Raw genomic sequence first — 14347 nt, 5'->3', positions numbered from 1 at the left:
TACCATGAAGCCAGAATCCCAGCCTCTATAATTATTCTTAACCACATTTTATAACAATAGATAACATTTATTGAGTATTCACTACATTCTATAGAACATTTCACAAACACGTAAAATCATTCTGATTGTTATTTTTGTTGTTGTTATTATTGTTTGTGGAGTTGGGGATCAAACCCAGGGCCTTGCACATGCTAGGCAAGTGCTATACACTCCTAGCCCAGGTAAAATCATTCTTAATCCCAGGTCACACTGTGTCTTTTGTCCTTGATTAGCCACAGTACAGTATCTACACAGAAGAGTATCATTAGATGTTACTTGAATAAATGAAGATGTAAGCTATTATATAAAATATTATATAATAATACATGATTCTTGATTTTCCATTCAGCTTCACTCATCTCTCCATCCACTTCTATAATGGTAAATAACCTTAAAATATTTTTAATATCAGGAAGACTTATTTTCCTATTATTACTTTAGTTTCAAAAGATGTGACTTAGGCAGTTTGATCCCCATTCTCCCATGAACTACCTAATCATTTTGCCAAGTTTGGGCAGAAAAACCTGTTGCCATTGTGTTTGGGATAACATTGAATTTATAGGTTAAGCTGGAAAAAACTAAAATCTTTCATATTGAGTCTTATTTCAGGAATAAATTAATTGAATTATATATTTTTTTTCTTCTTTTGGTACTGGAGATTGAACTCTGAGGTGCTTAATCACTGAGACATATCCCCAATCCTTTTTATATTTTTATTTTGAGATAGGGTCTCACTCCGTTGCTTAGGGCCTAAGTTTCTGAGGCTGGCCTTGAACTTGTGATCCTCCTGTCTCAGCCTCCTGAGTCACTGGGATGACAGGTGTGTGCTACCCACTCTGCTCCTTGTTCATTAATTTAAATCTTCTTTATGTTGCTCAGCTTTTTTGTTGTTGATTCCCCCCACCACCTGATTTAACCCCAGGAGTGCTTAACCACTGGGCAACATCCCTATCCCTTTTTATTTTGAGGCAGGGTCTAAGTTGCTTAGGGCCTTGCTAAATTGCTGAAGCTGACCTAGAACTTGCAATCCTCTTGCCTCAAGCTCCCAAATCACTGGGATTACAGGCATGTGCCACCATATCCATCCATATTGCTCAGTTTTGATATAGGTTCTTCCTATTTCTTTGTGTGAGTGTATGTGGTATTGGGGATCAAGCCCAGGGTTTTGTGTATGCTAGGCAAGAGTTCTAGCATTGAACCATACCCCCAAGCCCAAATTGTCCTTGAACTCTAGATCTTCCTGCCTCAGTTTTCTGAGTAGCTGGAATTACAGGCATGTGCCACTTTGCCCAGGTTCATATTTCCTATCAGTTTATTTCTAGTTATTTTATCTATTTGCTATTTGACATCAGAACTTGCTCTAATTTATTACACATATGCACATGGACTGAAATAGCAAATGTTGCTCTTTTTCCTTCTTGGTCTCAATCCACGTGCATCCTATGGTAAAAGGTGATACAAGTCTAACCAACTAGAGAATCATGTTCCTCTGGCCACAGTGATTGATTCAGGAATGGATAACTATCCAAGTTGGGCCAATTAGAGAAAATTCTGTAATTTATGTTAAGAGCAATTGAGAAAAGCTACTATTGTTCTGTTCAACTTTAACTTGGGCAAATGAAGACATGTTGCTCCCATCAGTCATCTTGCTACCACATGGAGCCTGAAAATAAAATCAAAATGATAGAAAGTACAGCTTAGAGTTGGAGAAATACCAGCTTCTGTTGACATCATTTGAAGGTAACTGTGTAGTCCTTACTGTGGAACGTAGCCAATAAATTCTGCTTTGCTAAAGCTAATTTGAGTTGTGCTTCTGGCCACTTAACAACCAAAAAATTCCTAAGTGTACATTAACATAAATGCTACATTTTGGTTTGAGCCAAATTCTGTCCTATCATTGTGGGACATATGGTGGGTCCACAATAATATCTACTGAATTAATTAATGGTCAATATACAAATATTTTAAGATATTTACTTGCATTACTAAGGCTGAGCCGTCATTTCCTCTTCTACTTTTATCTAAGGTAGGTTTGGGTATTGTGTTATGCTACACAAATTTTTCTTCTTTGTGTAATTAGAATGTTCATTCTAAAAAGCATTGTAATACCTCTTTGGTCATTCCAAAATATTCACCGATTTGGTCAATCCCTATGTTTTTGTCCTTGACAGTGTCTCTTTTTCATTTTAAGTAAACTTTGTTCATTTATATTTTTCAGTAAGTATTTAGGTTTTCATATATATTTATACAAACATCAAAATCCTCTTAAATTCCTCCATATTAATGATAATTTTCCCTTGTATTTTTAATTTTCAGTGGGATATTTCAAATTAGTTTCAGGTGGTCTGAACAAGGTTACATCTACAAAATAAAATTTGTACCAAGTCAGATATGCAAGTTTACTTAGCAGACATTCTGTTAGGTATGACATTAATATGAAAAGAACTTTAAGTTAAGGATGTTTTTTTTTTTTTTTTAAGTTTCTTTTGGAAACAGCTAAGACGAGGAACAAACTGGTACTTCATTGGGGACCTTCGATATCTTTAAACTAATGACTTGGGGGTGGGAGGCCGGCTGGGATTGTGGCTCAGTGGTTGAGCGCTTGCCTAACACGTGCAAGACCCTGGGTTCAATCCTCAGCACCATATAAAAATGGATAGATGATATCGTCCAGTTACAACTAAAAAATAAATGTTAAAAAGCTAGTGACTGCAGGCCTTATTCATTATGCTCATGTCCCACTCTGATCTATGAATCATCACAATAGTCCCTATAGCAATTCACACCATTCACACGGAGTAATTTGGATTAATTTGGATTAAACTGATTAAAGATTTGCCAATAGTTTAGAATTACAGTACAGTATGAATCACAGCAAGAGAAGAAGACATTACTGAGTAATATCTTGGAAAAATACAAAATTAGAAAATAATATCTGCCAAAAGAAAAACCCTTCATTTTACTTTCGCTATCTTCTGGGGTTCAGAAATTTCTTCCAAAATAGGCATATAGGGTAGAACTTCAATCTTGCAACATTAAGTGTTCTTCTGCAGGGAATGGTGGGTATCAGTACATAAATAATTGCCACATGAAACGGAAAAATAAAATAAAAAGGGGGTGTGAAAAAGTGAAAATCGTCCAATGTAGCAGTCCACCCCCTCACAGCTGTAAATTATTCATCAGTCGCTAATGTCATTGTACTGAGCTGGAGCTGAGTCAGCCATCATGCCATGTACAAGGCTCTGTGCTTTAGGCATCAGTACCAGAGGAGAGACTGATACTTTGTAGCAGGAATCCTATCCAGCTTGACTCTGGAACAGTTTGGTTCCAGGTAAATCAATTACTCTCACTAAAAACAAGCAGAGTAATTCCTTCCTTGACAACTTCTGGTAAAAAAAAAAAAAATCTAGAAAGATAAAGAACAGGAATGTTTATTTTTGTATCTGCCTCACATTCTCTGGAATCTAGCCATTCTAATTCAAATTAATAATATACTTCATTCCTTATTTACCTTATAACAGAACAAACAGCATGAACTAGTAAAAATTCCTTAAAATTGGGGGAGTTGTGTGCTGGAGACATAGCTCAATAGTGGAGCACATGCTTGACATGGGAAAGGTCCTGGGTTCAATCCCCAGCATCAAAAAACAGAGGGGGCTTAGAGTAATAGTTCTCTAATTTTTACAAAAATCTTTTCTTTCAATCCTGTCAAATGTATAGGCCTAATACATTAACAAATACGCATTAAGAAATTGAGGCTAATACTATTCCTGGAAAAAAAGACTGTTGACCCATACAATTAAACTACACGTTACATGCCTGTCATTAAGAGCAGGATTCACTGATAGACACAAAGTATAACTAATGAGAAGTTTTGTTACAACTCATTTCTTAAATTTTTATATCTGATTTTTAACTTAGATTTTAAATTTAAATTTTTTAAATGGGTTTTGTTCAAACTCGCACCTCATCCACTTATTGTTGTGTATTCATATTTCTCACTACTTTTCCCATTTATCTACATATTTTTATGACAATCTCCTGTTGTTATAGTTACCTTCCATATACTACTACACTTTTTCAAAATACATTTGTGTTTTCTCTCTTCTCTTTTTATTGATTTATTTGATAAAAATTTTTGCATTTTTTTCTCTACTCTATAATCAACTAGTGGGTAAATGTAATTAGATTTAGTATTTTGCAGATATATTCTGTGGACCATTACACGTGATTTTAGTATTTTTAAACAAATAATGTACAAAGTACTTACCCACACTCCCTTCTGTGCCATCCGTTTCCTTTGGGATATAATGTGCAGAAAGATCACTTTGAAGCACTTCATCTGATGTGGCTCTGGCTAACGCAGCAGCCAAAAATGAAGGGCAATTACTGAAAAGAGAAAAATAAAGACAATTTTCAGTAAAAATTAGGAAATCATACATTGAACATTAATAATTATGTTAGTAATAACACCTCAAAATTATACCTTTAAACAATATTCAAGTACTTATTTTTGTGCTATTGGAGACTGAACCCAGGGACACTCTACCACTGAGCTATAACCCTAACCCTTTTTATTTTTCATTTTGAGATAGGGTCTCACACCAAGTTGTCCATACTGGCCTTGACCTTGCAGTCCTCTTGCCTCAGTCTCCCAAGTACTGAGATTACAGGTGATAAGCCACCACACTCAGTCTTACAAATATTTATTGAGGATATATTGTGTGATTAAAAACTCTACTAGGCACTTGGTGTAAACACAGAGATGGCACCTAACCTACTAGGATTCACAATCCAGCTAAGGAGATGATAAAGAACAAATAGGATACAATTAAAATGCAGGAAAAGTTTTATAAAGGAAACAAACAATATAGTGACAGAATAATAAAGGGGGTAGTACCTATGTAGGATGGTCAGGAATGCCATTCCTTCGAAAGATGAAGACTCAGTTATGTGGGAGTGGTAAGTCAGGAGAAAATATTTTAGGCAGAGGGAATAGTATGTGTATAGACCTTTATGAAAACTTGGAACTAAAAGAAACTCAGAAGGAGTTCAAGGAACTGAAAGAAATGAAGGAAATGAAGCATGGTGGGTAAGTACCAAAGCAGAGAATAAAGTTACAGGCTAGGCAAAGGCCAGTTTTGGAGGTTCTCTAGACCATGGTATAGGATTTAGATTTTACTCAAAGTGTAGTGAAAATTCACAGATTTTGAGCAAGAGAACGCCTTAGTCACACATGAATTCAAATATTACTTTGGTTGCTGTGTCAAAGAAAATTAGAAGGAAAGAAGAATGAGTAAGTGTGATTGATAAGAATACAGTTACAAACCAGGTGAGAAAGGGAAATGAATTTACTTTAGAGAAAGATAATATAGAATCTGTTGATTATTAATGTAAGAGGAGAAAGGAAAAGAGAAAAGAATTAAAACTTAAGAACTAGATTTTTATCTGAGCAACTAAATGAATGGTATGATCAACTACAAAGAAAGGAAACTAGGAAAATACCAGATTTGTGGAGGAAGCGGGGTAAAGTGGAGGAAGTGGGGTGAAGTAGATAGAGTTCATTTTAACATGTTTATTTGGAAATATCTGAGATAACTTAGTAAAGATATAAAATGGTTAATTGGGCATTCTAGTATGGTGTTCAGAAATGTTGGTAAGTTTGGAAGTCACAAACATGAATGGTATTGAAAGCTATGTAAACACAATGGATCACATATAGAAAATGTAAAAAGACAACTGTTTTGGATCAGTGACTTCTTTGTGCCTCCTGGTTTCCTCCTTTTGGGATAAGAAGATTATACTATGCTTTAACATTATATAAGGGGTAATGGGGTGGGGGCTGTATTTGCCTCTTTAGTTCATAGGTTTTCAGATGAAAAAGAACCAAAGAGTGCAAAGAAGAAACCATACCCAAAGAATCTCTACCTGCACCTAGGTCTTACCTCAGTGAGATCCTGAAGCTCAGCCTGAGCATGATGCCAGTCATGGGATTAGACTTCAGGAGACCTTAGGGGAGAGGTGGAGTATATTTAACATATGAGAAGAATGTGAACTATGTGGCCAAAAAAGACTTGGCAAATTGTCTTTCTAAAAGAGGTCACAACAATGTCAATGGTCCCAGGATTTTTTGTCCTGTGGTTGTGGAGCTCTAACCCAGGACCTCACAGGCTAGTCAAGTACTCTGCCACTGAACTGCATCCCAAGCCCTCATGCTATTGTAGAACCTTGACATTTCCCGGAAAGAGGTGGAATCTGTTTCCCTCTCTTTACATGGAGGTAAGACTTGATGACTACTTTGATTTTAAAATGTGGCAAAAGTGATGCTTTGTAACTTCTGAATTTTGGTCAAAAAGGCCACATGGCCCCAGGCTTCTTTCTTCCTCTTTCCCTCTAGATGCTTGCTCTTGGAACCTAGCCACCATGTTGTAAGGAAGCCCAAACCAGCATACATGGAGAAACCACACAAACAGACTTATGTGGATATGAACTGAGGGCCCCGCAGCTACAGTCATCATCAGCTGCTTGACATGTAAGTGCACAGGCCTTCAAGTAATATCAGTCCTCAGCCTAAGTCTTTCAGCTGATGCTCCAACCATCATGGATTAGAGTAGGCCAACTCTGTTTTGCCCTGTCTGTAACTCCTGACTGAAAGAAACTGTCATAAAATAAATTATTGCTTTATACCACTAAGTTTTGTGATAATTTGTTACATAAAATAATTGAAAACCCAATATTTAAAAGCTTGGTAGAAGGGGCTGAAGTTGTGGCTCAGTGGTGGAGTACTTGCCTAGCATGAGTAAGGCACTGGGTTTAATTTTCAGCACTACATGTAAATAAATAAAATAAAGGTCCATGGACAACTAAAAATATTAAATTTTAAAAAAAAAGCTTGGTTGAAGATAAGGAACCTATAAAGATTGAAAAGAAACAGCAAGAGAACAAAGAGAGTAGAATATTTGAAAGAGGGAGTAGTCAACAGTTCTGCTAAGAGGTCCAATTCATAAGTGAAAAAAATGAATACTGAATCTAATAACATGTAAATCATCATCAACTTGAATGTCAAAACAATTCAATGGGGAAAGAACCATCTTTGGTGCTTGGAATAACTGGGTATATATATGCAAAAGAATCAAGGTGGACCCTTTCCTTTTACCATATTAAAAAGTTAACTCAAAACACATCGTATGTGCACTGGGAACATAGCTTAATGGTAGAGCTCTTGCTTAACATGTGCAAGTTCTGGGTCTGATCCCCAGAACTGGGGGGAAGGGTGAAAAAGACAAGTAATAACAAGTGTTGGTGACTCGGGGGGAATTGGAACACTCATATATCCCTAAGTGTGAATGTAAAATTATGTAGTTCTTTAAAAATGTAAACATTATACCATATGACCCAACAATTCCATGGGATTAACTTAAGGAGACCTTACAGAGAGGGTGAGTATACATACTTGAGAAATAAAAGCATACTTCATAAAAAAACATGTGCATGAATATACATAACAGTATTATTCATAATAGCTGAAAAGCATAAGTAACCAAGTGCACCACCACCTCAGCTGCAGCCAGTGATTTTTTTTTTAAAAAACATCAGTCCATCAACTGATGTTGGATAAATGAAATGCAGTATATTCATACAATAGAATATTATTCATCCATAAAAAGGAATGGAGCACTTATATGATGTCTTTCCAATATATGGATGAAAACTGAAAACATTGTGAGAAAAGCTATATATTGTAGGATTTTACTTACATGAAAAATCCAAAATAGAAAAATCTAAAGAAATAGTAGCAATAGCTTAGGGCTGGTAGGCAGGAGTGAGGGAGAGCAAGCATGGGGACTTACTACTACTTACTACTACTGCATGAGGTATTTCTTTCTAGAGTGGTAAACATTTTCTAAAACAGATTACAATGATGACTGAACAACTATGAATATATTGAAACCATGGAATTGTACACTTGTATGGGGGGCGGGCAGTATAGGCGATTAAACCAAGGGGAACTTAGCCATATCCCCAGCCCTTTTATTTTTTATTTTGAGACAGGGTTTTGCTAAATTGGCCTTGAACTTTTGATACCCCAAGTCACTGGGATTATAGGCATGTGTCATTGTGCCCAGCTGAATTTACACTTTGGATTACTCATGGTTTTTTGTTTTGTTTTTATTTTTAGTATTGGGGATTGCACACAGGAGTACTCTGCCACCAAGCCACACACTCCTAGCCTTTTTATTTTTGAATAGGATCTCACTATGTTGTCTAGCCTGGCCTCATACTTGCAATCCTCCTGCCTCAGCCTCCCAAGTCATTAGGATTACAGGCTATTATGCCTGGCTCACTGGTGCTTTTTATAAAAATCATTGGCTTAAACTGGAGGTGGTGCTTCGTGCCTGTAATCCCAGCAATTTGGGAGGCTTCAGTAGGAGGACTGAAAGTTCAAGGCCAGCCTCAGCAACTTGGTGAGATCCTGTCTCAAAATAACAAGGGCTAGGGATGTAGCTCAGTGGTAAAGCCCACCTGGATTCAATCCCCAGCACTCTTTGTCCCCAGATCCATTGGCTTTGTCAAAAAAAAAAAAAATTCACTGAATAGGAGAGGTGAAAATCAAACTAGAATGAATTGATTTGTGGTAGGACGTAAGGAGGTTTGGCAGAGAGGGGAAACGATATATGGGGTAGTAACTGATAAAGAACATGTAAGACAGGGAAAGGTTGTTGCTCTTATTGTTTTAGCACAGTGTAGAGTCTGACTATATATGAAATGAAATGATCCAAAAGAGAAAAACTGAGAGTCAGGTGTGATGGCACACACCTGTAATGCCAGCACCTCAGGAGGCTGAGCAGGAGGATCCTAATTTCAAGGCCAGCCTGCATAACTTAGTGAGACTGTTTCAAAAATGAAACTTCCCTGAAGTTCCCAAAGAAAATGATACCTTTTGTATAATTAAGCTATCTGGATATAGGTTCACCAAAGGTAAGAATATGAAAAACTTTAGAGAATAAGGCAAGAACCATTAGTCTCATTAATATGTCATTTGCAGTACATTTTTAGTCACAGTTAATGTAATTTTTTACTTTTTGTCAGACAGAATGAAAATATTTTCAGTAAAATAGGGAGGAGGATTAGATGACTAATAGCTAGATATAAAACATCAAGCTAGACACTTCACCCACATCAGCGATTCCTACATGTCAAAAAACTAGTTAGTAAGAATAACTTCTCATAGTTTTGACTCTGAATTGAAAATTATTTCTGAAAAATCAGAATTTCAAATATATTTTTAAAACACGGTCACATCAGAGAATATTTGATACACCTCAAATAAAAGCTTATCACTAATGTTTGCCACTTTAAGAGAATTAACCAGGAATGACTAATATAGCAAACTGCTTTCTTTAAAAACTTTTCTTAAAATCCTTGAAAGATCCTTATACTGGAGGTTTTAAAGTTTGGCAAAAATAATAAGCATAAGAGAGGGCCAAAAACTCATGGCAGTGGGAGAACTAGAACTAGGCTTACAAATGTTACTGTATTGCAAATACTACTGATGTTCATTTAGTATGATTAAATTTTTTTTTCACTTTTGCAGTGTGTTCTTTGGGTAGACACATTAATTTTGTTAGGACTCTTAAATATAGTCCAAGAATAATGCTTTGCTTTTTTTACATACCAACACATATTTTTAAGTGCTTTCCCCTTTATTACCTCTAGCGATTCACATCTTATGAATAAAAGGAAATGTTTTCATACAAATCAGTTTGTTACTTTGTTTCAAAGTACAGATTTTACATATTCATAGATTAAAATAAAAATCATTATCCATTCTGTCTCTAAATCATACACAAGCTATACACATACATATCTTTTGAACAATGTTGAAAAATCATTAAGGATCCCATAATTTAAACACTTAAGTAAAATATTAAAGTTTATTAAAGCTACTTATATTAATGAATGTATGAGTGCATATTTGAATTCTGTGTGTACTAACTTTCTCAATGTTGTATACTATAAATCAGAAATCTAGGCTCTTATAAATCATCATAAACTGAACTCAGTAAACAAGGAATGGCAGAAATATCCTTTAGACAGACAGACAAATACCACAAAACGAGGATTCAAGAATGATCTCATTGCTCTTTCCTGCAGCTCACATTGGCTGACATCTTTATCCTCCAAATATTTATCTGGGTAGGTCAGTCTTGCTGTTTTAATTCTATTTCAAAAATAATGTCTTGGAATATAGTTCAGTGGCAGAATGCATGCTTAATATGTATAAGGCCCTGGGTTGGATCCCTAGCACCCAAAAATGAAAAAAACTAGCTAAAGCCCAAAATGTATACAGTGAAAGATTTAGAATTATACACTGCATCCTAATGACCATCAACAACGTTTATACAATTATATTAATTTGTTTCAGTATCTGGAGCAGTATTTAAGGAGACAGATATTAAATCATTGTGAGAATTACCCAAATAATTATCAGAATTAAGGCTAGGGTGTATGTAGCTCAGGAGTAGAATGTGTTCTTATGTGTGAAACCCTGGGCTCAATTCCCAGCACTAAAAACAACTCAGAATTATTGGATTGGAATACAAAAGCAAAGTTTTAGTACTGAAGATGTTCATTCCTTATAGTCTAGATGAATATTGATGTCTTTAGGTTTCACAGTAGGACCAAATCATAGGAGAAACGTTAGTATTTTCTTCTCCTATAGTACCTGCTAGAGTTAATTATTATATCTGGATCCTTGATACATATAGATACAAAACACTATTACATATACATAGATACCTCAGATACTCAGAAATTAACTTGTACAGTAACTTCCCCATGTTCCTATAAAGATTAAAAAACAAAGGGCTGAGGGATTTGAGCTCAAGACTACAATAAATAAATAAATAAATAAACAAACAAATAAAGATCATTATTAACTTTGGAGCCTGAACACATACAGTTAGTTACATACTGAGAGAGACCTAAAAATTTTGGAAAATTAAGAAAATGGAATAAAGCCAGGTGCAATGGCCCACTCCTAAAAACCACAGCAACTCTGGAGGCTAAGGCAGGAGGATCCCAAGATTAAGGCTGGAATGGACAACTTAGTGGGACCCTGTCTTAAAATAAATAGTCTGGGTTCATGGAGATGTAATTCAGTGGTAGAGTACCCTAAGTTCAATTCCCACTACAAAAAAGAAAAAGGAAAAAACAATTGGAATAAAATAACTCTATACCAGGTCTAAAATAAAATAATATTGTTACTCACTGGTTATGAAACTTTGTTAAGCAAGAGTATTATTTCCTACCTCTTATAAACATTTATTTACAATAGCTCATTATTTCATCTCTACTGTACAGGCTGGTATCAGTCCAATCAATTAATATTTTCCATTTGAGAAAAGGAAAGGAGTCAAATTATAATTTATTATGAACACTGGCTCTCTTTTAGCACTGTATGTTATTATCTTTTTATAAAACAGGAACCACAAGAGATAAATCAATTATTATGGCATAAAAACATTTAATTTGTATTCATTCTCAAATACCATGGGTGAATAAATTCTGTTAGATGGACAGGATGGTATTTTTTTTTAAAAAAAAAAAAAGGGTAGTATTTTGATAGATCTTTCTTGATAGGTTTCTTTAGGTTATTTTCTAAGTGGACTCATAAATCTCTTTCATATGCATATTAAAACAATGTACAAGGAAAGACAGGAGAATGAATCTAACATAATTTTCCTAAGTACATATATGAAAATACCTATGTGAATCCCACCATGGTGTGCACCCACAAGAATGGGGTCCTGATTAGAATAAGATTTATTCCATGCATAATTGTATCATAATGGAGTCAACTGTCATGTGTAACTAAAAAGAACCGATACAAAATTGCAAACTATAATAAAACAATGTACATTTTAAGACTGAAAACTGAATTCTTGTTATAAGCCAAGCCAGGAAGCATTTTCATCACAATGCCAAACCTACACAAATCACTAAAGACATTATTAGATAAATTAGAGGTTTAAAAGCACATCCTTCCTGACACTGGGATGTGGGCGGCTGCACAGCACCCACAGCTGTGTCTCAGCAGTCTTGGCATAGCATTGCTAAGGTAATAAAAATTCCTGAAGGTGGGAAGTTTCCATCAATTAACTTTGAAAGAGACTCGTCTGGAGCAGCTTCATCTCAACCCACATATGAGAATGATGCTATCTACTCAGTATGTCCTTGCTAGGATGATAGCACTTAAATGTTGAATATTTGATTTGATTATCCTCCCTCCACCACAGTTAATCATATGGATTCTAAATCTAAAATAACACATTAAACTAAAAATAAAGAAAGAAAATTCCCCACCTGACTTAGTATTCTTTTCCTTAGTGGACTAAATGGAGTTAAAATCAGGGCTGATTTTTTTTTCCTCTTTAAGCTGTTTTCATTCTTTGTAGAACAGCCTCTTTGTAGAGCTCCAGGAATGCCACCTGGAGCCAACTGATTGTAATGCCCACACATCACAGGTTCTTTTTATTAGCTTTTCTAAATCTAAATAATGCCTTCTAAATGACTAGTTGCTACAGTTCTGGGTTTGGGGTTCTCAGCAGAAATCTCATTCTCTCCTACTGCTGTGAGCATAACCTTAGGAAGCTTTTTTGGGGGGTGGGCGGGTACAGGGAACTGAACCCAGGGACACTCTACCCAGCCTTTTAAAATATTGTATTATTTTATTTTGAGACAGGTTCTTGACTAAACTGCCCAGGCAAATTCTGTTATGAAATAGTAAACCCTGCATTAATCCTATGGATTCTATGTTTACACCAGGTCTTTTACTATATTTTCCTTAGCATTTGGTTAGCAGGAATGTATATTCTACTAATTTCTTAAGAATATATCAAAAAAATCACATTTGCTGAGTTCTTTCATGTTTAAAAACCTCTACTGCCTTTTTACCTTAATTACAGTTTGGTTAGATATAAATTTTCTTGGAAACATTTTCTGTCCTCAAGGACTTGATAGATTTTGTTTTACTGACTTCTGGCACTGGACTTATTCTGAGGAGAATTCTGAAGTTAATCTGAATTTTTCTCCCCTACATATCTTTTGCAATTTTCCAATAACATTACTAGGTTGTACCTTGAGATAACTGTTCTACATCAAATTTTCTGGTTCATGATGTAGCCACTCAATCTACAGATTCAGGTCTGCCTTTGTTTCTGAATAGTTTTCTTGAGAAATATCTTTGAGTATTATATTCTATGGAGTTTTATTCTTCAAGAATAATTATTCTGCTTCATCCATATTCCACATCTAATATTGGTCCTCTAGACCTTTTAAACACTTAGTTAATTTCAATTTCATTTTACTTATTTTTTTTTTCTGTTTTCCCATGTCCCTTACTATGCTTTTCAGAAGGGTCTCTTCTTCTTTTGCATTTCTGATATGCCATTTATTTCACTGGCAATTTGTTTTTTCTCTTCCATTTATTTCATGAGCTCTATTGGCTAACACTTTGTCTTCTGTACCAAATCTTTCTTGATCTCTGCCTAGTGTTTGGGTTTTAACAAACCATTTACACAGTTGAGTTTGTTATTATTCAAGACTATGTTTTATTATATCTTGCATCAGTTGTTTTTCATCTTCAATTACCTTTTATTTTCATTTTGATCTTTTCAACTATTTTTATATAAATCTCTTGCTGTTTCCTTTATAATAATTAATCATCTGTTCTTCCTGAACCAGCTATTTATAAGAGATTCATGAAAGAAAGCACCAGATTTGTGCTTGGAGCAAGAAAGAATTCTTCCTAGTTCACAATGAAGTTCCTTAGGACCCAAGGTTGTGTCAAAGAGTTATTTTCTTCTTGGCTTCTCCCAGCCAACAAATATTGGCAACTACAAAGCTGTTTCCAGTGAAGGGTTTCTTTCCTCACAATGCCTTTTTTTTTTTTTTAAGTTGTCAAGGGACATTTATTTATTTATTTATATGTGGTGCTGAGATTTCAACCCAGGCCTCACATATGCTAGGCAAGTGCTATACCACTAAGCTACAACCGCAGCCCTCACAATGCCTTTTTAAATATGGTATATATCCAGTTCCTCATTCAGCTGTTTCTCTCTACATTCTCCTTAGTACCAAGCTAGCTAATAAGAAGCACCTGCTAGTAGTCTCGGAATAGTTCTAAAATCATAGCACCTTATTTGGAGAATACACTCTATTAGCTTTTAGTGAGATCTGCAGATGTAGGCATTCTGTCTCACTTCTACATACCTATTTGGCCTTTGTTTTCTTTGGCAGCCCTTAC

General features: G+C 35.3%; 2 protein-coding genes across 10 annotated transcripts in view; one reads left to right on the top strand and one right to left on the bottom strand.

Moving 5' to 3' along the window:
* The window catches only part of Ppm1e (protein phosphatase, Mg2+/Mn2+ dependent 1E), a 144686-nt gene that overhangs the window by 19935 nt on the left and 110404 nt on the right, over positions 1–14347 (bottom strand). For 3 of the 4 annotated variants that reach the window (XM_021724072.3, XM_078042330.1, XM_005321567.4), the window contains exon 2: positions 4310–4428. In XM_021724072.3, the coding sequence (XP_021579747.2) occupies positions 4310–4428 (119 nt within the window). Of the gene's footprint in view, positions 1–4309; positions 4429–5984; positions 6049–14347 lie in introns of all 4 variants that reach the window. The other variant, XM_078042331.1, reaches the window with a different exon arrangement.
* Positions 1–14347, top strand: part of Trim37 (tripartite motif containing 37) — a 203916-nt gene that overhangs the window by 139930 nt on the left and 49639 nt on the right. For 5 of the 6 annotated variants that reach the window (XM_078042327.1, XM_021724070.3, XM_013357072.4 and 2 more), the window contains one exon: positions 6437–6732. The exons of the other annotated variant lie outside the window; for it this stretch is intronic. In XM_078042327.1, the coding sequence (XP_077898453.1) occupies positions 6437–6533 (97 nt within the window). In that variant the 3' untranslated portion in view covers positions 6534–6732. Of the gene's footprint in view, positions 1–6436; positions 6733–14347 lie in introns of those variants that run through there. 6 annotated transcript variants of the gene reach the window in all.

Source organism: Ictidomys tridecemlineatus, chromosome 3 (assembly GCF_052094955.1).
Source record: "Ictidomys tridecemlineatus isolate mIctTri1 chromosome 3, mIctTri1.hap1, whole genome shotgun sequence".
Taxonomy (NCBI): Eukaryota; Metazoa; Chordata; class Mammalia; order Rodentia; family Sciuridae; genus Ictidomys; species Ictidomys tridecemlineatus.
The sequence above is the reverse complement of the archived record's forward strand: the minus strand, read 5'-3'. Positions and strand labels throughout refer to the sequence as shown.